Below are 26018 nucleotides of genomic sequence, written 5' to 3' on the forward strand. Positions count from 1 at the left end.
GCTTTCGCACTGTGCGCAAATGGAGCTGCCAGTGCAAGTAAATGAGTGTCACTTTGTAGCATACTTTGGCGTACTCATTAAAGCGGCCCCCCAGAATGGGCTTGCCAGCCCACAGATCACCCTCACCTCCGAGTGGTGTTGCCTGGTCCAAGCTTTGATCCTATCCTTTCCCAAGAGTTGGTGAAAACAGAACTTTGATTCTTGCGATTTAACAGAGTTCTAGCAGCACTTTTCTAAGTTTCCAGCTTAAAACCAGTTTGTGCTGTGCAAGTTTGAACACATTTATGTGCACAGTAGATCTTGAAAGTGTGTAGTTTCCTGTAGATTTCAGTGCAAAAATCGACAAGGCCACAAACAAAAGAAAGAGTGCTTGTTTCCCTTGTCGACTGGTCAAATCTACAACACTTGCCAATGGTGATTAGTCTAACCCACTTACAGCAAGTGCCAACAAAATGCCATTGTTATGAGAGGGGACAAATATCAATTAGATAAGCACTTATTGCACTACCTATTTTAACACAAACTGTACTACAATGCTCCCACGTCACATTATAAGCCATAGCTCTGGCTACTGGGTGTTTGCGCCAAAAAGAAAAACGAAATCTAAGAAAATAAGCAAGCCACCACTCACCTTTGCGATGTGCACCCACAGCACATCACATCGCTCTATGCACTGCCGCCCTCAAGTACCCCTCGATACACGAGTCAACTCTACACCACCTATAACAAGTTGAGTCGACTGTGCCAACCTCGGGGCTGGAAGGGACAAGGATGTGAAGTTTTTTTTTTTTTTCCCCCTTTTCGGCGTGCATACCTAGTAGCCAGATGTAATGGTTATAACTGATAATGTGGCATGGGAGCATTGTAGGTATCGTTATAAGCAAGTTCAACTGTACTTTCATTTGAACTATGAAGACAAAAGTGCAGTTTCAACAAAACCAGCTATCATTCCCATAATGGATAAACCTTTTTTTTTGGCAGACGTATTAGCAGATGTGCACAAGCTTTTTAATACAATGCAACCAAAATCTACAATTTGCTGTACTTCCAAGTTGCCAATTATCAGCTTGTATGACAAAGATGCTTAAGGGAAGACGCGGCTTTCGGTACTAACTGTTTCTTGGTGGATGTCAATGAAAATTCGTACAGAGCTAGACAAATTATTTCTTTCTTGAACCTCGTGGAGGGACTGGAGGATTTACGAAATCAAGTGAAAAGTTTGTTAAATACTGTATGCACAGCCAAATGTATGCAGAAGGAGATAGCGTCCTCGAAATAAATTTTTTTTTCAACAATAAAATTTGTAGTTTGTTTTTCTTCAGCCCCACTGCAGTGAGCACGCTTAAACTGCAAAGAAGGAACCCTACTACGAATTCTTAAAACACTAGGATAAAAAAAGAAGAGCGCTATCCCCTAAAGTACAGTTCAGTCAGTACGCAATCAAAATGTGTAAAGTTGTTACCAAGATATCTGCTCCACGAGCTGAGCAACATGCCAAAAAATTGTACTGAGAAAACAAGGTTCAAAGTTGCCAAAATTTAATAGGCACCAGGGTTACAGTCCTTTGCGATGCGGCATCGCTTGACCATCTGACCTGATGAGCTTTTGAAGCTTTCTTTTTCCGCATGGCATCTTTTTCGGCTGGGTTCCTGAACAGTTTCGCCAATACGCGCGGAAGATGTTCCATCCGTGCTTGAGGTGCTCAGCTGCACGTCCGCGTCGTGCTGCATGCCACCGTCATTGTCACTGCTGAAGTCACCGGAGCAAACTTTTTTTTTTTTTAGAGATCGGCGGCTTCGACTTACGAGCACCAAATTGATGCGCAGTCTTGCGTTTCTTCTTGAACGATCGCCGACCCATGATCACAGACGAGAGCCGTTCTCCAAGCTAAGAAGGGCCGAGCTTGACGTTTTTCGTTTCTCTAACAAGCGAGCGCCGGTCCATTATCATGAGTGAGATGTGATCTCCAAACCACGCCGCGACGAGTTGAAAAGACGCGAAATCGGCTCCTCAGCGCGGCGAGCAGACGACCTTTCCGCCCGTTGCCAAGGGCAACCGCCCGGGAGACCAATGCGGAGCCGCGTACAGTCACGTGGCACGCGCTGCCGATCAGAAACCGCCACGAGACCTTTAAACTTTTGCTTGCTGTGCGCTTGCTCTTGCCTGGTGCAGCTGGCCGAGGCGCGATTTGAAAACGGATAATCGCGCTATCCATAGAGATCAAGATGGCGGCGCTAGGTTACGCGGTTGCGGAGATATCACGGCTTGAAAAACACCACCTTCGCTTCGATAAACATTTTTTACATCATTTCCGCGCGATTTTCCGTGACGAAATTTTGAAATAAAATAGAAAAGAAGTCATACAAACTGAAAATGTGATTTTCAAAAAATCGTTTTTGTTTTGGCCAAATTTCGCGATGCGAAAGCCGCGTCCCCCCTAAGTGCCCACCTGACCAGTTCCATAATGAGTCTAGCCAATTGACAGAACACATGCACAAAATGGCTGCAAGAGTCGGCACATCAGGCAGTTTATTTTCTGCATTCACTTCTTTTTGGGGGCTGCTTTCTTCTGTGGCTTTTCCGGCTGACCCTTTTTGGCAGCCTTCTTGGAAAGTGACTTCAATTTCAAGAACCGGAGCCGCACAACCTTGTTCAACTGCGGACAATGAAAGGAGTAAGGTATCTATGTTAACAACCTCACTTTTGAAAGAATGTGAAACAATAAAAACTAAAAATGAAAGCACCAGCCATTAAAATATTTAAACTGCAAAACGTACAAGAAGGGGAAAGAAGCCAGAAAGAATTCTTTTCAAAGCAGCCATAGTGTCGATACTGAGTATTTGGCACAGCACTCAAGGCAAGCGCAGACGCGGTCATTGCATCCTGAGTGCCATGCGCTCTTACACATAACCAGACCAGTCTGGCACTTTTGTTAACAGCCTCAGAATACTCACACCGAGCGTCTGACTTCAAATTTCACTAAATTTGAATGTGACAGCTATCAGCTTGCAAGCCAAATCAACCCTGGCAGGCAGCACAAGACGCGTTTGCGCAAGAAAGTCTATCCTTGACACAACAGCCAGAAGATAGCAAATTGAAAAAAAAAAAATAATAATAATAATTACTTGCTATCAAGACAATTTCATGCAAAATGCAAGTTGTTTAACATTTCCTATAAAACGAAAACGCGACATTTGCCGAGTGCTGTAATTCAGTCTACTTAAAATTTCCCAATTGTCAAGGCAGTGGGAGTGTTGAGTTTGCCAGTCGCGATGCCACGAGTTATTTAAGATGCGTAATCTAAGTGTCACGACTGCGCAACAGCACGGCAGCTCAGGCAGCAGTGTTTTCCTGTACACGTGAGCTTAACCCAATATGTACAGCAAGCATGCAATAAGCTTGGCAGGCACATTTCACGTAGTTGAGTGTCACCGGCCATTGGCAAATTTATCGCGCCCACACTGCCGTGACAAAAGGCTGCCACTAGCACTCTGGTTTGCTGACAAGTAGCTTTAAAAAATTTTACACTGTTATGCATAAGCAAAAATCGGTCTACTTCACATGCACAGATATATGCAAATAGGTCTTTGTAAATATGGAGCAGATAATCCAAGCTCTCATTGATAAATACAATAGGCTGAGTTGCAATACAGTAAAACCTTGTCAATTTGGATGCCATGGGATTGAAAGAGTTGATTATCTGAATGCAGAGTGATTGAACAAACAAAAAGTTCATTGCAACTTCCCTTGCAGTATGGTGATCGCAGAACACAAATATTCAACCAAATAGCCATGCTTTTACCTCACACAATTTTGCTTACAGTGAAATTATTATTACAATTGTTACAGTGAAACCTCATTACTTCGTACTAGACAGAAAAGCTACGGACTGGAAACTACAAATTTGAAAATGTTTACTTAGGCTACGGCCAATAAAAAAAATAAATGTTACCTAAAATAGGCACACCTAATTTCCTCACTTGATGCAATGAACAGATATGTGGCCAGAACCAGACAGCAAGAACAAGTTTCCCAATTGTCCAAATTAACAAGGTCTTGCAACCAAAAGCACTGAAAGATTGAATGATCTAAACCACAAAGTCAAAAGACATAACAGCCAGCCATCTGCTACGATAGCTAAAAATGACTGCAAGGTTCCAAGATGTACGCACCGATTGCTTTGCCCGCCTCAGCTTGAACCGGTCGAAATCGTTCATGTTGGCTTTCTGTTGAAAACAAACAAAAAAACTAGCAGATTCAAGCACAGCATAACATACAAAGGGTGATCAAGTATAAAGTACTGTTAATCAGCATCCAAATATCGTCAAGTACGAATCAGACGGCACTTCCTGGATGAATTCATCATATGCCCCAAGGCAACCATGTTGCTACACAAGCTGTACCACATTAGCTAGTACGTACAGGTCAAGTGAATGGCACTGTGCTAAGAAATAATGTAAAGTACTAGTGGCCATAATCAATTAAAATTAATATACAAATGAAACAGATGAAATAAAGCTAAATAAGCACAACCTGAAACTGGAGGTTTTCTTTGTGCATAATAGAGCATACCTATCACTTGCAGAAGAGTACGATACCAGTCACTGCTGTGCAAAAATGAGCGCTGTATGTAAAAAAAATTGGTGCAATCATTGTTTAACTGAAACACTACAGAAATGGTGCTCCACTGGCTTCAACTTTGTACTCTGCAGCCACTGTCACAAAGCTGACATGTGACAAATGATTAATAGCATATGAGAACCTATACAATGATTTGTATACATACATAGTATATACAGAAGCCAACTGAATTATGCAAATGAACATGCTAACCACTTAACGCCTCCCTGAAACGGTTTAGATAAATTTTGTTGACACGTAGCATACAGCTACATCAAAAATTAGCGCCACAATTTAAGTGAACATCTCATTAAGGTCGGTCACCACGCTCGAGAAAAAATTTTACAATTGTAGTCCACAAGTTTCAATTATAGTTGTTGCTTGTAAAGCTGAGGTAGTTTGCAACTTTAATAAGAGGAAATTGCTAAAAATGTAAACAAAAAAAATTTATATAATCTAAATGCGCCAAATGTGTATGTAGCGCCAACAGTCATAACTACAAAATAGTAGGTGCGATTCAAACGCGACTTAGGTACATAGTAAGGACAATAACCTGTGCATCGAACCAGCACAACTCTAAGCTAAGGTGCGCTATCGTAAAAAGACTGATGATACCCGGTAGGTTTGCCTTTCACACATTTGGCCATAGTATAAAAAGTTACTGCTCGTTTTCAGTCATTCTGCTTGAATGCACAGCTCCATATATACATATAAAAAATAGCACAAAATTTTATGGAAAATTTTTAATAGAAGGAAAGTTATCACTGTTTGCGTAACTGTAGGATGCGAAAAATCACGTGTTGAGAAAAATGGCGTTAAAAGATTTGAACCAAATGTCAATAAAAAAAATGTCAGTTTCGCCCTAAGGGCGAAGCAATGAATGCGATAGCAACACAGCAATGTCATACGAAGTAAGGTGAGCGGCTTTGGTAGCAATATGAATTGTAGTAAACATGAGCTGATTAAGTAAGCAGGTGTGCTGCGGCGTAAGTAGACCGACATGAAGAGAGACTCGATGACCATGATCGAGAAGGCACGTGTGAAACGGTGTTGATGAGAAGCGCTTCCCGTGGGCAGCGCGTGCGAAGGGACACACATGTAGCGCCCGGTCGGCAGTGCATGTGTAGCGTGCGTTGGAAAATGTGGCCGGACTATTACTAACTGATTGAACAAGCGTGGTGTGAGCACGCACAAACAAACATGAATAGATCACACTGAATGACTGCAAACGACTGTCAAAACGCTGGCAGCAAGCGCATACGCTGCAGCAGCGGGCGAAGGTAAGTGCGGTCTATCGCTTCAACGGAAACTGAGCGGCGAATGCACGGCGCATAAAGGTCAGAGCCGTGTGGAGATAAGCGACGAGCGCGGTTGGTGGCAGAGTAGAAGTGCCCCCCCCCCAGGGAGCTAGCTTCCCGCTTCCTTGCTTGCGCGTGGGAGATTGAGTGCGTTCGCTCTCCGTGATAGCGCGCGTCCCCGCACGCTTCCGCTCGGGCATACGGCGCGCGGCGAAGATTTTATCTATACGGAACCTCACGGCGACAACGACGGCAGAAATCCGGTTGAAGTGTCCATATAATTGCTATCGCAATAAAAATTTTCAATGTGTCTAAAATCCATCAGGCTCATAGCTTGGGCCCTCCTTGGGAGCGGCACGATCTTTTGAGCGAGCTGAAGCACGCATTTTCCTTTCTGCCCCGTTTTGCGACTCCAGCAGACTCGCGTGCGCACTTCCTCGGATGGCGACAGTCACTGTGTTGACGCTTCCTTTTCGGCCTGTACTTTGCCATATTTCATGGAGTACTATAACTTTTGCCTTGAAGGGCTAGAACTAAACCTGCGAGCTCGCAATAGCGTACGAAAAAGCACAGACGGCACAGATAATGCAGACACAAACGCACGCAATGTAAACAGAGTGCCACAGCGCAGCCCTCTTGCGGAAATTTTTAAATAAATCAATAACATTGTCACAAAATGATTCCAAAAGCTTTAGAACGTACTACAGAGCAAGGGGGGGGGGGGGGGTAAAAAATTCTGCCACCTCTCCGCGAAGCACGGAAACTCACGTCGTGTACGATATCAAAGCGCCATCGATTTGCTCTAACTAAACTCAGAGAAACAACTGAGTAGCTTGGCAATCTGCATTTCACTGGACAACGTGGCAAAGCCAAAAGCATAGCGCACTTACGATCATATAATGACTGGATAGCAAAAAACGCACAAGCCAGCCAGAGAGGATCCAATCCAGAAAATCCAATATGGCAGCACCCGCTACCACAATTCCAAGGTGCATGCTAGTGACTAACTGCTCCCGCGCTGCTTTCTCACATGATTATATTACCGGGCGTAACATAATTATAGCGTCAGGGAGTAAAAAATTTAAAAAAAAACTGAATGAAAAAAATAAATAAAAAGAATGCTGTGCTGTGGAGACTACTTTTCGAGATTTGAGGTCCCATCCGTACAATCAGATGTGGGCAAAATTCGGGAAAGTTTGCAGGTATGCCTCCCTAGCCATGCCTTTTCTCTGGAACTTGTTCACCGAGTGATCGGGGACCTAACGAATAGGTCTTTCTACAATAAAGGAAGACATGGATAAAAAAAAAAAAAAAAAAAGCTTCAACTTCCACCTCCCCAGTTAGGCTAACCAATTGCCATAAAAGAGGCTCGAGTGAAAACGTTACTCAGAACGAATGACTAACGGAACGCACCAGACGACGAGCAGCCAGCTTCTTGGCAAGTGCAGACTCATTCCACTTCTGAGTAACATCATTCTTCGCCCAGGCCTTGCGCACAACCTTTGTGGATGTGCCCATAGGGACCCGGATTTTCTGACGAGTGAGCCTCATGTGCTTGAATGGCACTGCTTGGCGTGGCACTCCTGTCTCAGGTCCATCAACCACAGCCTAGAACAAAAAAAAAAAAAAGCCTCAATCAGTACCACCTTTTCCTACTTAGTGTCGTAAAGCTGTCCGACCTTTCATTGAATGTTGCCGTAACTTCTCATGCTTTTGCAAAAAGCACAGGAACTAACACATTACTAATGTTGCCAACACTGGCAAATGATAGATGTGCTTCTGATCAGTCAGTGAGGGCAAAATTATAACAGTTGGTTGCAGAGTTCACTGTGCACCGACATTCCTGTGTTCTATTACAGACAAATTGTGTTACCATTTGCTGAAGGGACAAACAATCTTCTAGCATATTAGGCAAAAATAGGATATTTATATTAGTGGATTAAGCAATACTGGTAGTTAATCCAAATTAGTGAAACACCAAATTTTTGCACCCTAAAAGTCACTCATCTTACTAGTTATATGTTGGCATGTGGCACTGCCATCTAACGATTATCTAATTATGTGGTTTACCAGGTGGCAACGTGTTGAACCGAAATATTTTTTCATTCCTGTTGAACTCTGGAGTGAAAACACCGTTCAAACCAGTTGAAGTTCATTTGCATACACAAATTACAGGAAAACAGCATAAATTCATTCCGTACAATCATTCGATGCTGCTACTAAGCTGCACAGAAAGATTATGAGTTGTCCTTCAGGGAGCTAAGTTACAAACTAATTATGCAGACCGAACACTAATGCTGGCATTCATGTGAAAGGAAGATTCAGTGAAACCGCAGAGCGTCCTCTAGCCTGCTCTTCTCTGCAGAGGGAAGGGAAAGAGAAAAAAAAGTATGAGTAATGATGAGGGTGACAGTAAGACGAGACTATGCGTGTTCTTGTTCAAAGGATTCATTCACAGCCAGCAGTAACAAAGAATTCTGAGCCTTGATGGGTAGTTTTGTTTACATTGTCTGGCCAAGGGTCTAGTAAAATGTTTTGTCAAACGCTTGTTAATTGACATTAATGGAGAGGTCATTGCCTCCAGTTTGGAGTCGTACTGGGGACTAAAAGTGTGTGCTCCAATGTCCCACATACTTTGCACACATCAGAGTCTGTGCATGCTTTACACAATGTTCCTTAATACGTGTTCACAAACTTGCTTCACACTTTTCTTTCATTTAGTGATCTCTGCCATCCCCATTATGCGATCAGCTTTGTCTCAACTACTTATAAGCATGAACTACTCATTGACAAGTGTTAAGTAAAAATATGGTGGAAAAAACATTTCAGAGCTTTTTGTCGAAAACCAACAGAAACATAATACGTTGAAAAGCTGCGTCATGGTGGATTGCTCCTTAAGTCACAGGAAAGGAAACTGAAAATTTCACAGTTTCCTGTTCCAAGCATGGGCTATCATGGCAATATGTGAAGGCTGGGATTTGACACTAGCTCATTTATTATGCAACATTGTCACAGCATCACTTATCTTGTTTGTTTTTAGCCTAATTAATAGCTTTCCATCACAATTTCGTACTGCACTGTGGGATAGATTAGCATTGAATAACTGAGCAGGTGCACCTAAATGCTGGTCATGCTACAGAAGTAGCACGGACACAGCTGTGTTCATTGTAGTGTGGAAGTCTAAACGCATCTAAATGTGTTCATGAGAATCTGTGCATAAATTAGAATGCTCTGGGTTGGCCCATTCACACACGCACGATTCCCGAGATGCTTTCCCAGTGGGTGCAGGAAACACCCAATCCAATCAGACAGCCGCAGCCAACACCAACAAGTGTGCGACATTTGCTGCCGTAGAGCCAGTGCCACGTGTACAGTAAAGCCTCATGAATTTGGACTCGACCTTTGGTCCCAGCCGACGTATGCATCATTTTCACAGAATCAAACTTTCGTTAGTTGGGACGTATTTGGCTGCACCCTGGTTAATTGGAACAACTCAGAACTCTGCAAACTTGGTAATGCAAAAGAGCAATAGTGGTGCTAGCATCCAACCAAAACGAAGCAGTGGACTCGACATTACCTTGAAAACGCCAGGAACAAAAGAGTCGTGCCTATTTCGGCTCTTTTTTTCGTTTACCGTCATGCATAACACTAGATTCATATTTGCAGTCGCAATCCATGACTGCACTGATAGCAATTATTGTTTCATCCCCAGCGGTTGTAGCAAATAATAGTATCGTTTTGACTTTGATGAGCACATCAGTTTCGTGACTGTGTGAGCACATTTCCGCATGCCTTCAGAACTGTGTGGTCACCGTCCGTGATGTCGATAGCGACCGCAGTTTTGCACGCAGCGGTTGCAGCAAACAGTAAACCAGGCAACAACTTCCGGCAGCAGCGCAGCCAAAGCTATGGAGCCGAAGAACACATTTTCTGCGCATCTGCACATAGTTTGCGAATGCCAGCAAACGGAAGCTACGCAGCGTAATACAAATCGTACCAATTAGTATTTGAATTTATTTGTTCCTAGAATTCATAAATAAAAAGCTTGCTTAGGAAAAATATTTTCGTTACTTGCTGTTCCTAGTTTCTGGTGTCTATGCCTGGTTTTTCTGGTTTTGTAAACTGCCAGCAAAAAAACGTTGGCACTACTTTGCACAGTAACACGAAAACAGAAGCTCTGCACGTGCAAGCATGTGCGCATAACTGAATAAATAAATGCTTGGAACAAAATTTTGCACGCAGAGTTTACAACAGCCCACCTTTCGAACTCTACCAAGCCAGAAATAAGCCACTAACCTGCAAATCAGTTTCTAAAACCAAGCTACAGGTCAGACTCGCGCGACAGCAGCAAGTAGCCTAAACATCACTCACAAACAACCACTTAAGTGTGCACTTTGGGCAGCTTGTGCCCACTGGAATACAGACGATAGAGTACTTCCTCTTTTTGCCGCTTGCCCAGCAGTAAACAATGAATATGCAAATAAGCGCTAATAGCACAAAGTAATGAATGTCAATGTCGTGTGTTAAGCCCACACACCTGCACATGTGGTTTATTGCACTTCCAGCTCATTACCCAACATATAACTCTCGTGAAAAATCTAACTACAGTGCACAGCATCTTGGAAGACTTGCAAGCTGGTGTTTGTCAGTACAGTAAGTCCTTTCCAGAGGATACATGGAATCTTAGTACCGACCAACGTAGCTACACATTCAGAATTCTCTCCTGACTTACCAGAACCACTAAGGGCCAACTTACGCTCAATCCGCATGTGTGGAAAAGTGCACAAAGTGCACACAGATGCATAAATTTTGGATTGCGTAGGCTAGTCTGCACAAGCAGTATAAACCGAAATTTGTGCACCAGTGTGAAACATGTGCAGTTTTCCCGATCAGGCATGCATGCGGAATGAGAGTAAGCTCCAATTCTCTGGCACAGCAACACGAGAACATCTAATAAATACACATTGAAACTTTGCCTTAGGCAAGAGATGATGCAGCCTACAACTGAAAGGTGTGTGCAACATGTTGCACGAAGCCCTTACTACAGAGATGAAGCAGTGGTCAGATCCTTTTTTCATCCCGTAATAAGAGCACGTGTTATACGACTGTCTTGGGAATGTGTTTTATAAAACGATAGGCCAACAGCTTTTAGTCAATAGCAAATAAAACACCGATGCCTACGCCAGCGCAAGATGAAATATTGCGCTATAGCTTCTCAGGTTTGCATAGTTTTTGAAAAACCCAATGCAATAGCATGCACCTGTGGCACCAGCACTGCCATTCTGTGCCAATAAAATTGCACAACTGACACTTCCCTGTCAGCTGCTAGCGCAATGCACCAAAGGCCATCAGAGTAAAGCATGTTGCTCTTTTTCTTCTTTATGGGGTTATGTGCCAAAACCAGTTCCGATTATAAGGCACACTGTAGTGGGTTTATTTTGACCCCCTGGGGTTCTTTAACGTGCACTACAACGGAAACACACGGGCGTTTTTGCATTTCGCTTTCATCGAAATATGGCCGCTTGGCCGGGACTCGAGGGGTGTTGCTCTCCCACAAGGTGACCGACAGGGTTTGACACCAAAAAGCAACAATGGGGCTTCAAGCGACACTTTTGATCGGAATCAAATTTCTCCATTGCGATTGGTTCATTTGCGCAGGTTCAGAAAGCCAATCGTGATAGCAAAATTCAATCTGGGTCGAGCCTAATCACAATCAAAAGTGCCCCACGTGACAAACCAGGGGTTCTAGGTAACAGAAGACACTTTCAAAAAACTGTGGCTAGCTACAGTGAGTGAATTAGCCGACTGTTTGGCAAGAGCAACCTCAGAACTCATGTTGTCGTCATGTACGTGTCTGACGGCAATTCCTATCAAAAGCATGAGGGTTCATCATATGTTGCTCTGCAACAACAGTCACTACAAGGTGCCCCCCCACCGTAATACCATTGTTTTAAGAATGTCAGTTTCCTGATGTGAGCAGCATGTTGCAACCCAATTATGTGTTCATACATGCTGCAACTACATCCTTCAAGACCACTGCTGCTTTTGTGAACTCCTTCGTTTGTATAAGCCCCAAGTTGCAGTTGTCACATACGACCTGCCTTCGAAATTCCACGGTTACATAATAAATGTGCAGGTCAGATCATCTAAACAGCAACTCAAAAATGTTACCTTCGGTTCGCGAAATGTCCGGACAACGAACCGAGCAATGCAGAAACGTGACATGTGGTTCACCAAGCTGCCTCACGAAATCGTGTTTAAACAGAGAGGACCCACCCTGTTCTGGTCGACAATGTTAACGATGCCGCAGAGCCGACCCCGGTATTTGCCATGGGTCAGGTAGACCACCCGGCCGATCTCCACGAATGTCCGCAGGGTCTGTTGGAACACAATAGAAAGTTATGCGCTGTTACGTCCGAGATGCACGCCTGGGAAGCCCAGTAACGTCAAACAAGCGTCATTCAAAATCAATATATAAAATAAAAAAGGCTAGTCAATGGGGAAATTGAACTTGTAGAAGCGAATAATTGAGCAACATTCAGAACTCATGTCGTCGTCAAGTACGTGTCTGACGGCAATTCCTATCAAAAGCATGACGGTTCATCACGTGTTGCTCAACGGCCACTAAAACAGCGTAATTCCTGCACTAAATTCCATATGATGCTTAATTTCACCATAACGCTACTTAGTTCAATAAGCTGCTAGTCTAGCAATAGTAAACGATGAGTGCACATGCCTCTAAATGCACGCCGGGCTACCAAACACGTGTTGCTAGACAGCCAGCACGTATCTAGGCAAGTTAAATGAAGTAACCACCACCACATAGAACAAACAAAAACTCGCAACGGTGCACAGTTGGTCTTACCAATTTCACATCGAGAACATGTAAAAGCTTAACTTTGATCTTCATGGCAAATCCGACAAAAGATTAAGGCTTAGCACGTGTAGTTCGCCATTGCGCCGGACCACTCCGTTTGAACAACATCGCGGTCGTGTTGAAAACTAATACAAGAAAATTAGGGCGTATACTATAACCAGAAGTCATAATGTAGCAATATATTTAAATCATATAGAATATAACAGCCCAAGCTCGCCACAAAAAATCGAGAAATTTCACACGCCACGTACCATCTTGAGAGACCGCTAATAAAAGGAAGGCCCAGCGGAAAACAGTGTCTCATGGGAGTTTTATGCGGGCGCTCTAGCGGAGACAGATAGAAGCAACTTTTAAACATTCAAACAACAAACGTTTTTTTTTTATTTTACCACCTAGATGATTACCAAAACATCGTATTATAAGGCACAAGTAATAATTAAAGCAATATAACTTTGTTATAGGCTGTTGTGTGAAAAATGCTAATGTCGACATTGACAGTTGGTAAACTAGCCAACGTCGGTCGAAGCCTTGTGCTCTCGATGTGCTACAGATGTGCTGAGGCAGCGCTAGCTCACTGTAAGCAGCGCCTGGCTGAGGGCATGAAGGCCCTTAGGGGGGAAGTTTTCCCTTGGCGACGGTAATTCGACGGGACTAATTCAAGGAAAGTCGCCGCTTGGTTTTTGTCCGATATCTCTGGTGTGCTATCGACCTCCAACATGCCCTACATCAACGAACGTAAGCTGGAAACTGAGCGAAAGAAATGCCCATATACGTTTGCTGAAAGCTGCGTTTCATCATGGTGACGATGTACTGCCTTTCTAGGAGGCGAAATCATGGAGTCGCGGCCTCTGTGGCGGATAGGAACCATTGCCGATTTTTTCCAAGGTTTCGCACGGATGGTTGCTTTATTGTGAGTTATTTTTTGCAAGAGTTTTATTACTTGTCATATCTGACAGCAACAAACTAAGAGAAATGGGTTGTGGGATAACCATTTATTTGCTTGCAGTCTCCTACCATCTTAAGATGCATGTTGCTGTAGCTTAGTAAGCGAACTCGTTTCTTGCCACGACGAATGGGGACTACACCTCGACGTTCGCTGTTTTTGCAGTCGACTGCGTTTTCAAATTGTGCGGAAAATCCAGCGAGGGCGCTCTGCTGCACCCAGAGCTAGAGCTGAGACCTGTACAGAGTCTTAGCAGGCAATGTTACAAATGTTTGAAATTAGAGCTGACAGAAGTGAATGTAGAAAGTAAAGCACACGTGGCATTGGCATTACGAGTTATTTCGTGAAATGTGAAGCCCCTTATCAAGTAAACACCATATTATTCCTATGTATTACTTGTATCTACCATACTTATGCAATATTTTTGTATTTCAGCTTTCAGACTTTGTTTATGGTAAGTGCCTTCAGTACTTGTAGTATTACATTAGTATCACAAAAACCATTAGGGGAATTGCTTAGAATCCTTGCGCTTATAAATCTTCATTTCAGATGGATTCTGATAGTTCAAGCAGATCATCCTCATCAAGGCCTGGAGGGACAAATGCAAGAAGGTATATATGTTCAAGCAGCACTGTATTGCGAAAAAAAAAAAAAAAAAAGGGTTCAGTGTACAAACTGCCATGTTTTAACCTATGCATGACGTCCTAGATGAAGTCCACCAAGTTTTAAAAAAAGCAACGCCTTTTGGCAGAAGTTGCATGGTAAAATGTCCAATATTTTTGTGTTCACCTTGACTACTTTGTATTAACTTGTGAATAATTTAAGCCCAACATGAAAATACAAGGTTTGTGGAATGCATAAGTTGTGGTGTGCTGTTGTTAGTATAGCTTTTTTTCTGCTTTTAATAAAAGCCTCTAAATGAAAAAAAAAAAAAAAATTTAAAATACCCTGCTCCCAAACACACTTCAGAACAAGCTAAATCTGTTCCATGCTGAATATGGTGGTTCCATAAATTTGACGTTTCAATGTGGCTGCTAAATTTCTGCTAGCAGTGAGTGAAATGTGACACATGGGACAGTTTGTAACAGCAATAAGGAATTTGAAATCCAAGTTATCACAACAGGGGCCACCCATTTACCACAACAGGCCAACCCAAATAGTAGTGTGAATGTAGAGCCCACCTTGAGGAAAGGCAACACATATTTCTGAGTGAGACTGGCCAAATAGGCAGGCATAATTGTTTTACTCGCACTATATTCGAGAGCCGGGGGGGGGGGGGGGCACTGGCTGTTGTGTGCAAGCAGGGGGCCATATCCGCTTGAAATTTTGCTGCCTTTCTTTTGAACACAAGAACCACACAAAAAGATGGCATACCACAAGTAAATCACTGGTGTGCACTATAAAAACCTAGCAACCATGAAATTTATCATTAACTTTATGACATAGTGACTGTAAAAATAATTCATTTATTGCTCATTTATCAAGGAAATAGCAAGAAATGCTGGAGGCTTATTGAGGTGACTACAAATGTTGGTTTCGTCTACATATAGAGTTTCACTTGTTAATTTTATTTTATGGAAAGGCCATTTCTATGAGTAGAAGTAGCTTGATTAGAATTTACAGCAAGCATGGTGAACACAGACAAGAGGCGTGCCAAGCAAGGAGGTTATAAAAAAACTTCTGGAGTGGAGATGCCGCGCCGCGGCTGACGCCGGCGACCGCCATATTGCTCCGGGCAGACAACGTAGCTGCGCTGCTTGGGCCCTTGTGGTAGTTCGGCAGTTGCGGCATTTATCCACTCTTGGTGCTTAGTTGCGGTCTGCTGAGCGGTAGTTCTGCGTTTGTGAGGGAACATCCAAGCTCCGCTGAACGGGATGGTGAACGCCTGCGTCGCCTTCGGCTGCACGAATCGTGCGAAGCAAAAGTCTGGAGTAGCGTTTCACGTGTAAGTAGCGCGAAGAATCCTTCAATCGCTCGACCATTGCTGTGCACTATCTTCATCGAGGAGCGCTGTTGTACCTGAAATCTACCTTTTAACTGGCGAATATAGGCTGAAACAAGCTTCTTTCTGCGTATGTTTGTGCGACAGGTTCCCGAAAGAGAAAACGCTGCGTGATGAATGGCAGCCCGCTGTTCGCAGAGATGGCTGGGCGCCTAAAGATTCGGATGTTCTTTGCTTGGTGCACTTTGAAGAGGGTTGTTTTGAGAAGTCTGGTCAAACGACAAGGCTACGACAGGGCAGCATTCCAACCATTTTTCCAGCGTTCCCCGCACATTTGCATAAAAAAGCGAGTTCGTAAGAAATGCTTGCTGTTCGTATATATTTTCGGTGCGCTTGCATATGAGATTGCGCTTGTCGAGAGGAATTATCTACTACTTATTTATATAAAATGATACAGCTCTCAGACCTGGCAGACGTCGTAGCTGAGTCTCACAAGTTGACTGTTTATAAGCGTGCATAAATATTGGCACGCAACTGTTTCGCATCAAAACAAGAAAATAACTGACGTAATTGGTAAATAAAGAGTATTGCCAGTCACATATTGTGTGTTTAACAACACGATATGTGCCTGGAGCAACAACAGTTCTTGTGCAGCCATATTTATCCTATCTCGGCGTAATTATCCTATCTTAGGCTGGATCGCGAATATGACTGTTTTCTGAGATCAAGTTGCTGTTGCATGCCGTCGTGTAAAGTTCTATACAAATCGGAGTTCATACAAATTCGACTCTATTGCGGACTCACGATCTTTACAATATTTAAAAGCCATTATTCGTACTGAACCGCGCGCCTTCAGAAGCGACATTATCAGCATGCCTTTAATTTTGGGCATTGTGGCAATTTTTGTTTTTGCGCAGCCAAAAATGTTTGTTTTGATGTGTGTGCATTTCATGTATGGTCTGTTTGGTATTGTTTTCCTATAGTATACACTGTGATGAACCAGGTAGTTATGCAATATTTTATTCATTTTTTTTTACCATGTTGTTTTATGCTTATGTTTATCAAAATAGCCAGGACATAACAATTTATTTACCACTTTACTGATTTCACCTTGTACTTCGTGTCACTTCGGTAATGTGGCAAGGGCATTAAAGGCGTTACAGCTTCAGCCTACGTATTCTTGCATTAACAAATGCCTTGTGCATTTGTCCTTAACCTGTCATGACAAAGATTACTGGGGATTCCTAATGATACAACTAGGCGACATGAAAGCCCTAGCGTCGCTAACTCAATGATACGACGGCTGCTTTCCACTTCTTTTACGGAGTCTTCGTCACTTTATTTCATCACAATTTTTTCAGCAAAAGGTCACTCTAAATTCGCCTAATTCACCTCTCTGTGCACGCATTATCGCCTCAGTTCAATTGCATAATCACTTTTAGACTGTTAAATGTGGCTTTCGCATCAACATCAACTAGCCCAGCACCGCGTGTTCTTCCCATCATTACCTTTCGTTAAACTCCTATCACCCAGTTAAACCCCTTTAATCCACCATTATTTACTCCTAATTCAACATTATTAGAGTCTTAATACACGTCATTCACCTCACTATATTCATTGTTACTTCAGTTCACATGCTGAATTAATATTGTGTACTTAATAGTGGTATTGCGCGCGCTATGGCCTCTTATCCTAAGGGGATCATTTCGTGTCAACAACACTGTTTTGAAAGGTCCTTGAGACGGGCACTCCACCATGAGGTATGCATAAAAGGCTGTCGCATTAAAAAAGACATCTGCGCTAAATAAATCATAGTAATTCTCCCGCTTTCATCATAAAACGCCACCACGAAAGCGCACTGGTTAAGCTACCAGTGCGCAAGCAGCGCTCGCTATTGTCCGGAGCAAGATGGCCGCCAACCGGTTTCCCACGCTTCAGCTGGTCGCGCATAGGGGATCTCCACTCCAGAAGTTTTTTTATAACCTCCTTGGTGCCAAGGCTGTGCCTGGGCAGTGTGACGTAGCATGGACAAAAGAAGAGACGAATAAATGTGTTTTGTCGTGTCGCCCAGGCATAGTTATGAATCCACACCAACTTGCCCACCTTTCAGTCATTCTGTGGTGTTCAGCAGCAAAGGAACCAGCATCTGGCAGTGCAGGATGCATGCAAATGCTTACTGCTGTAAATCCTTAGCCATTGCGTATTCAGTGGGGAGTCAGTTTGTAATGGCATATTTTTGCTTTCTTTATAGACCTCCTGGGCCACAACCTAGACGCAGGCTTGGTGGTTTTGGTAACCTCGACTCAGGTAAATAAATTGCATAACCAAACAAAGTTTGTATGCTAATCCCACATCCATTTCTGCAGCATGCTTTGGGTAGCTTATGTCACTAGTGCTCTACTAGTGGCACGTAAAACTCAAGTTTGCGCAAATGGATGCTTTTTTTTTTTCTTTTTTTTTTTCGGAATGAACTGATCATGCCAGGCTCTGAGTGCTTGTGCACCAGTCCTGACAGTGCCATGATGCGGGTAGACCTCACTTTATCCACTGCACTTGGGCTCAAGAAACCCTTTTGTTTTTTATTTGTTTTTTATTAACACAGAAAAATGTGCAAAAATACGTAACTTTGTGCAGCTAGCTGTGGTTGCCGCTGGCAGCATCCAAAACTTGCTGCTAGTTTGATCTATTAACTACACTGTTTCCATATCTGCAAACTAGGGTTTTAGTCTTAAAGCAGTAGTGGCATCAAGAAACCTTTTTCATGCATTCTGTTGCGCGGTAACACTTCTGTTAGGAACATTGCTTTTGAGTTGTCACACCTAAGAATTTTTTGCTATAAGTGTGACATCTTTATTCTCAGCACTGCTACTCTCATTTGAGAACATAACAGGTGGGCAATGCAAACAAGTTGCATATAGTATTAGCAAGTTACATAGATGCTGTGCATAAGTAGTCGTGGGTGCCGTGTATTTTTGGACTATAGTAAAATAAAGTGCTACCTCCTTTTCTATTGCTCGAGCTGACGTGGATCTGGTAATACAATCGAATGTCGATTTAGTGCAGTCACATTTGCAGTAAAAGCTTGATTGAATCACGACCTTCTTTCAGTCCAGGTAAAAAAATTGCCTCACAGGTTACTAGCACAGTCCTAGTCGGTAGCATTTTTTCACTAGGTATGTGTTTATGAACAAAATTCTGCAAAAAACTACTGGCATGCGTGATAATGGTCGTGTCGAGAGCAAATATTTTGCACAGACTGTGCCTGCTGCTAGTGGTCACTGTTGTACAGTGCCATGCATGCACGTGAGCCAGCCATCTTGTTCGAGCAAATTTGTAATTGGTGCATAAGAGCTTACAATAGGTTCAGTGTGAAGCATACAAAGACATGCTGGATGAGTGCTAACTGACAACTGTTTATTTTCTTTACGCAGGTTTTGAATGTATAGCTAAATAGCGCAGGGGCAACATGCTCTTCTTGCTTGATTTGGTATTCCGAATAGTATTTCCTCTGTCGCCGAATGTACTATCAAATCGGGAAAGCATGCAAGAAAAGTGCATTGTTTTTGTTAAAAGCTCTTGTTCACCCCCCACACACACATGCCCTTTTCCTTTTGTTTTCTTCTTTTTATTAACAGGTACAATGAACTGCTCCATTCCTGGTGGTGGATGAGGCTAAAGGGTCTTCTGTCCGCAGAAGACCCAAGAAGCTATCATGAGCAACTGTGCACCTTGAAGCACTCTTTCTGGGCAACATGATGATGCCCACCCTTTCAACTCCACTGTGAGCTAGGGTGTGGCTGAAGCTTTGCTAAAGAGTTGCTTCCACTAATGCATTATCTAAGCGTTCGCTCATACAGCACAAATTAGTAATTGCTTTGTGATCCGCCTTTTCGCAAGGCAGGTCAGCTTGCTTTGTAACTGGTTTAAATAAATTTGCACGAGCAAACCATGACAAGATGTTGTAATACCTGTGGCCTAATAAAGTCTTCACACATGTTTATATAATTGTTTTAAATGTGCTTGTGGTGTTAAACTGTTTTTTTTTTTTTTTTTCGCCAGTTCTCTCAACTAGAGGTTTTAAGTGCTACTGTTTACATTCCCTTACATTGACCAGGTAGCTTCTTTCAATGCTCGGTTGTGCCTCAAACTGTGTTGGACTTACAGGTGTTAATAAAACAACTGACATGCAGAAAAATATATGCAGGAACCAATACAGTATATGGGACCACAGACAAGTAGCCAGTCACATTCACGAGATGGTTTTGCTTATCTCGATGAGGTACAAAATGTTGGTATGATGGCAGTTCCATGTTGAATTGAACATTACACAAGTGGGCATCTTATATGCTTGCATAAAGTACCACCATAGTACAAGTACCTCAGGTTATGTTGTCGAGTAATATGAGATTGCTGGTTGAATTCCTGGCTTTGGTAATTGCATTCCAATGGGGTGGTCAGAATTCATCTGAAGTCCCCTCCCCCCCATAGCAGCGAACACAGTTGGCGATCGTCGAAACCTGATCAGTGGGTCAAGCACGTCGGCTTTTATACATCATTCGTCGAAGCGTCTAGTGTAATCGCTGGTGCCCGCGTGGTTTCTGGAGACTACTACATAATGTCCGTCGACAACAGACAATCTATAGAACTATCGATAACGTTCGCGAAACTTCCGATACATGCAGGTGCATCCTGCGCTGAGTGATAACGTTTAACATTTCTTAGCCGGTGAAATGCGCCACCGCATACAGATAAAGAAGTATGCATGTCAATATTAAACTCAATAAATCAATATTGTACTATTTTGTCACAAGAGTTGTCATGAGTGCAGTAACCGATTTAAATTTAATTAATGGTTTCTAGAGTTGCATGACGTTGAGGTAAAGCAGTGGCAGAAAAATGTGAAACAATTTTGACTAAATTAAACTCTGCAATAGTTTATTAGCAAGTCTGCGACACGTGCCAAACATCCAACGCAAGCACTCGTGTAAACTGAGTAATCATGTGTAATCTTTCCAGTTAAGCTGTTTTGGCTACACTTTTTGTTGGCATTCTAGTGCAGCTGGCAATTTCTTTAGCAAATTTTTTTCTACGGGCCTTGTTCTACAACACTAGACTCATATGAGGCACTGGGTAAGGTAGGCTTTGGAGCTGGAAAATCGTGCACGTAGTGCAAAAACTTTGCAGCATGTAACAAATATAGTTAAAGACAGAAGAAACATTCTGTGAAGTGAAACAAGGGAGAAATAGTGATTAGAACAATACCAGTCATGCATCAGTCAAAAAGAAGTAACATGGTGCTATCTCCCACAGGGAACTTTCTTCACTCATTGCCTATTTTTTGCCTGTTGCAATTGCTTACAGTAGCTGTTCTCATTGTCTAAGAAATTGAGCAATACTAAGAATGAGATGAGATACAGTAGATATGGCATCCATTTCAATAGTGGAAATGATGGTCAGTTTACACCAGCGAGTAGCGGACTGTATTATGGCCATTACAGAGAATGGCCACAATCGTATATACAGCTAGGGTATTTCATTTTAGCTGCACCAAATTTTTAAAAATTGCCTGTGGCAGATGGTACAATTATAAACCCTGATCTAAACTACTCGATGAGGCGGCCATTACTTCCACGAGAAATCAAAACGTCTAATTGAATAATTAACATAATTACGCTGATTAACTTTTTAATTAATTATTTTGCGGCACATATTTCAATCTACGAATTATAGCCGCTGAGTTCGCAAGGCGTATCCACTTGGAACGAATTCTGAGGACTAAACCAGTTTCGAAATATTAATTTTGAAAGTGTCCGACGAAATGCATGGGTGTTCCAGTTAACTTTTTGAGGAAAACTGTTTTATCAATTGTTTTATGCACCAATATACGAAACATAATGCTGTGTTACAATGAATTCTTAAAAAATAAAGGATGGTTCATACCTGGAAAAACACTCTGCACACCACTCTATCTGGCAATATAAATATTTTTTTCAGATTTCCGTGCCTCATTTAAAAGTAAATTGTAAATTACATTGTGGGTGCCCTTTATAAAGTATAACCATAGCTTGCATAGCATCAAGCAGAAATAATGGCCAGTTGATCGACATACCACCCATTAGTGAATTGCTCGCATATTGCATGTTACCGGAATTGAAAGATAAATCAGAATATGTTGTTATTTTTTACAACACTGTACAATGAGCATTTCATGCAGTTCAGCGGAGTGAATAAACACGATTACAAGCTAAAGATGCAGCAAGACCTTTACTTCACACCATGTGACATAGCCAAACTTTATTACCTAATAAATTAGAAAAGATGCAGAATGTGTAATTAACAAGAGTGACAAATAGCAGCAAAGCTTGCCATGCATGGATCTTGAAGATGAGTACTGCTGCAATAAAAAAAAAAAAAGAAACTGATAAAGGTAAACATTGATAAAGGCAGGAACATTACTGCTTTATTTCAGCTCAGTAAGTGATTTTATTATATGATTTAAGGCTTCCTACTTTGCTGGAAATCATGCTGTGCGATGTGAACAGCACGAATTTCAGTTAACCTTTCGGACTGTCACGTTCGTGCAGTTATTGACGAAGCCTGTTTCAGATTGCAAGCTTTTTTAGGTTTGTTAGCAGCATATTTTTTTCCTTTTGCAACTTGAATATGGTACTGGCTTTGAGGCTGCGATGGGAGCCGTGTAATCTTGTTACCGACTCGATATGTGGTTGCAGTGCTATATTCACCACCATGCACTGTATTAAAGCATGATCGCGTAAATAACACTTGCAGGCTGTGAATACAGATGTCAAAGAAGCGAAACCGCAGAAATATCACATGAAAGTCACTTCAACACCGTTCGTTGACCTTCCAAATCAGGAAAAAAACTTAATGGCCCCACATTTAGATCATAGAAGTGTGTCCACTCCACTGGTAGGCATGACGGCAATACAAATAATACCAACGGCAGGCAGCAAACAAGTGCGGTAGCCGAAGGTAACGGCCGTCTGTAGCTGAGGCCTCTTATGTACATTGATCACAGTAAACAGCAGAATTTTATGATGTTGTTTCAAGGGAAGCCACAAGAGAGTAAAACAAAATCATCAGAAGCTCATAAGCATACATATGCAACATTTCATGAAAATTAAACTTTTAAAGTGGTTGAAAAATCTGAACGGCACTTCATGCTATTTTGAGTGCAAAAATATTATCACCTTTGCACATTAGCTAAATGAAACTTGCAATTTAGTACTGTGTGACTCTTTTCAATGTTCCTGTGTGAAATGTAAAAAGCCTATCCCACAAATCATGGCGAACTTTAAATTACTTTTGCATGTATTGTTTTGGTTGAATGCGTATATATATTTAAAAAATTGTTTGAGTAACAAACCTTAACCGTCAGTTGGCCTTCATTCTATTTTTTGCTGAATGGTTTCTGCGCTGCGCTAACCCATGTGACTATCAAGACAGCCATGCCGCTTGTAGCGTTGTCACAGTGTAGTGTGAAGTCAGTGTAGTCTGCATCTTATGTAAGAGCGTGAAAAAATAAGGAAGAGACGACTATAGAGACAGAGTGAAAAGACCGCTCTTTTCTTATGTAACAGCACTCTTTTCACTCTGTCTCTATCATCGTCCCTTCCTTATTTTTTCGCACTCTTACATAAGGTGCAATGGACCAACTAGCCCAGCAAGTTGGTTCTGCATCTTTCTCCATTTCTGTTGTTCCGAGCATATCAGTATTTTGCTTTTTCAGAGCACCTGTCTGCACTTGGAGGTCACATTTGAATTTCTGTGCAAATTATCACTGTTGATATGACATTCTACCTTTCTCACTGCAAGAGGAAAACCTTGGATGAAGCGATTCATAGATGTCATTGAATGTGACCTTGAAGTAATGTAGGGTTAATTTAGCTGCAGAGAGAAAGCAATGACAATAAATTTGAGACAAGAATCAAGGCTAAAACAAGGTGCATTTTGTTTGTTGAATAGTGAGCTATCACATTTAAACTGTTTCTATGACATAAGCCAGTGCAGCTTAAGGCTGTTAATAGCCAATGTGCTATTATTTAGCTATGTTATAATTTAAGTAGTCGTTTGTGCTACCTGCATCAGCTATCAGAGTTGTCTGAACTTAATAGGCTGCTAGGAACAACCCAATGTGAGCTAATATGCTGTCACACTCCATCAAGACAGCGGCTGACAAAACTTCTGCTTGAGCATCACCTGCGACTCAAAGGTAAATGCGATGCATTTTATAATCTTAATTACATAAAGCATAGGCGCCGACTACGGGAGGGCTCCGGGGCTCGAGCCCCCTCTGGAGTTTTCTGGGGAGGGCTCCCCCCCGGCGATGCCGAAGCTCTCCCCCCCAGTCTTAAAATGTCATTACCAGAGTCCTCTTACCCAAACCGTTTATGGTTTCGTTTGAGTTGCCTCTACATTTTACCTTAAAATGTTATTGTGGCTAAAAGCTAACTGCATCATTGCTGACGTGGACGTTTCAAGTTTCAAGTTTCAAAGTTTATTTGTCAATACAGCATATACATACAAAAATTCTGACCTGTCTGACGTTCAGGGCTTTTATTCATAATTTCGCTTTAGTTCTGAAAATCCTGGCAATAAGAAAACAAGTGCATTAGAAGCACCAACGGCGGCTCCCTCATCCGTATTTTTTCACCCCTTCAACAGGTTATTTTAATTTCCAGTGTGAACACCATGCACAGACACATTATATTTGAATGTGTACACAGGACAAAATTTATGATATTTTAAAAGAGAAAGAGGTAGCCAACTAACAGTTATTTCTAATGATATGGATAGCCTATATCTAGAGAATCAATATGTTGGTTTACGTTCAACTCGCTACAAATTGCTTTGCGCACTTTTTTGACACTGAAAAAGACCTGCAGACTTCAGTGACCCCTTTGGCAGAGTCTTTTATCAATGGTGTGTGAAATGCACGTGAATAATATGTGTCTCCGCATTGCTTCTCTTTCCAGTAGGTAATGTCAGCGACTCACATCATGAAAAAAAAATAAAACTTAAAATAATTTACAACATTTATTGGGGATGGAAACATCGCAACGTGCATGCAGAGCCCATAAATATATATAATTAACTTAGTAACCGAAGTGACGCCAAGCTGGATTCACTCGAAATCAGAATCAATAGCAGTCATGCGCAGCAGAGCTTCTACTAGGACGCAGAAAAAAAAAAGAGGCTGCAGTTTTGCCGGAAAGGCGAAGCAGTATTAGCGACAGCAAATATAAGACAATTACACGAAGCAAGATTCTTCCCGTCTAAATCCGTGTACGAGCCGCACCCCCCAACTTGAAAGCAAATATATATTTTTTTAATCCAATCGAGAAGCAATCGCTTATCACCGCTGATTCCGATCACGCTCCACTGCAAATTTTCCCACGCAGCGTACTTTCGCGCGTCGCACCTATAAAACAAGAAGTCGGTTACAACTTAAGAAGAAAGTTCTGATCCCCGCCCTGATCACTGAAGCACAGCAGCCGATTTCCACCGCAACTAAAGAAATAGTCACGCTGACACGACTCGGCCCATCTTGAAGCGCCGGCTGCCATGTGCTCTGTCGGCGGGGTCACCGGCCGTCCGGCTCATGACGTCAGTCTAGAGTGCGCGCCCATTGGTGGATGCTCGTGTGCATCTGCCTTTGAGGGGCAAATGCCGCTGCCTTCTAAAGTTGTACATGACTATAGATGGTGAGAGGAGGCGGTCGCAGAGGTTTACGGCGGATTCCATACTCGTAGTTGGAAAAATTAGATAAAATGACCCGGTCCCTCGTAAGGCTCGTCAAAATTGCTGCAAAAAAGTGCAGCCCTTACACGAGTCTGTACGTTGGTTATATCGCCTATATTAATTGTAGTAACATTTATTCACTAATTAAAATAACAAACATGATGGAATACAAAGACCATGTAAATATGTAATTATCTCGCTGGATGACCACGAGCAGTCGCTATCACAACGCTGGCATTATGATGAACGCCGGCAGCGAGGGCAAATGGTTCGTACAGCCATGCGATTCACCGCTACTCCGAAAATTAGATTCAGCATCATCATCTGCATATCTTTATGTCCACTACAGGACGGCTTCTGTCAGCGATCTCCAATTACCCCTGTCTCTCAACTTAGGCTATGTGATCTGCAACACTTTGGGCGCGGAAAAACAGCCTAAGAAGGAAGACAGCGTGCATTAAGTTAGCAGCCATCCCTGCTCGCCCTTGATCATTGCACCCCCCAATGGTTACCAACAATTGGATATGGCATGCGGGCCACATAAGCGTCAACTGCACACAGTAATTTGCAGCTGCG

At 42.4% G+C, this 26018-nt stretch overlaps 2 protein-coding genes across 3 annotated transcripts; one reads left to right on the forward strand and one right to left on the reverse strand.

Moving 5' to 3' along the window:
• Nucleotides 1-2500: 2500 nt before the first annotated feature.
• Nucleotides 2501-13070, reverse strand: LOC119433176 (60S ribosomal protein L14-like). Of its 2 annotated transcripts, none has more exons than XM_049671439.1 (5): nucleotides 13047-13070; nucleotides 12195-12296; nucleotides 7332-7526; nucleotides 4173-4226; nucleotides 2501-2656 (listed from the first exon to the last, which is right to left on the reverse strand). In XM_049671439.1, exons 1-5 carry the CDS (start codon nucleotides 13047-13049, stop codon nucleotides 2543-2545), a joined length of 468 nt encoding a protein of 155 aa, XP_049527396.1. In that variant the 5' UTR covers nucleotides 13050-13070; the 3' UTR covers nucleotides 2501-2542. The 2 variants fall into 2 exon arrangements, with proteins under 2 accessions (XP_049527396.1, XP_037556246.2); XM_037700318.2 differs by lacking the exon at nucleotides 13047-13070 and adding an exon at nucleotides 12784-12843.
• Nucleotides 13071-13337: 267 nt separating this feature from the next.
• On the forward strand, nucleotides 13338-19689 carry LOC119433184 (selenoprotein K-like). The gene is made up of 6 exons (XM_049671453.1): nucleotides 13338-13530; nucleotides 13618-13705; nucleotides 14174-14192; nucleotides 14288-14349; nucleotides 17932-17987; nucleotides 19316-19689. The coding sequence occupies exons 1-6, from the start codon at nucleotides 13512-13514 to the stop codon at nucleotides 19348-19350; spliced, it is 279 nt and encodes a 92-aa protein (XP_049527410.1). The 5' UTR covers nucleotides 13338-13511; the 3' UTR covers nucleotides 19351-19689.
• The last annotated feature ends 6329 nt before the right edge of the window (nucleotides 19690-26018 follow it).

This window comes from Dermacentor silvarum, chromosome 1, assembly GCF_013339745.2.
Source record: "Dermacentor silvarum isolate Dsil-2018 chromosome 1, BIME_Dsil_1.4, whole genome shotgun sequence".
NCBI lineage: Eukaryota > Metazoa > Arthropoda > Arachnida > Ixodida > Ixodidae > Dermacentor > Dermacentor silvarum.

Excerpts from the sequence above, each read along its gene's own strand:
- LOC119433176 (XM_037700318.2), bottom strand. The coding sequence starts at position 12,828 with ATGAAGATCAAAGTTAAGCTTTTACATGTTCTCGATGTGAAATTG. Across the intron at positions 12,297-12,783 it reads ATGTTCTCGATGTGAAATTG|ACCCTGCGGACATTCGTGGA; the intron begins GTAAGACCAACT and ends GTGTTCCAACAG. Across the intron at positions 2,657-4,172 it reads TGAGGCGGGCAAAGCAATCG|TTGAACAAGGTTGTGCGGCT; the intron begins GTGCGTACATCT and ends CATTGTCCGCAG.
- LOC119433184 (XM_049671453.1), top strand. Across the intron at positions 14,350-17,931 it reads GGAGGGACAAATGCAAGAAG|ACCTCCTGGGCCACAACCTA; the intron begins GTATATATGTTC and ends CTTTCTTTATAG. Across the intron at positions 17,988-19,315 it reads TTTTGGTAACCTCGACTCAG|GTACAATGAACTGCTCCATT; the intron begins GTAAATAAATTG and ends TTTTATTAACAG.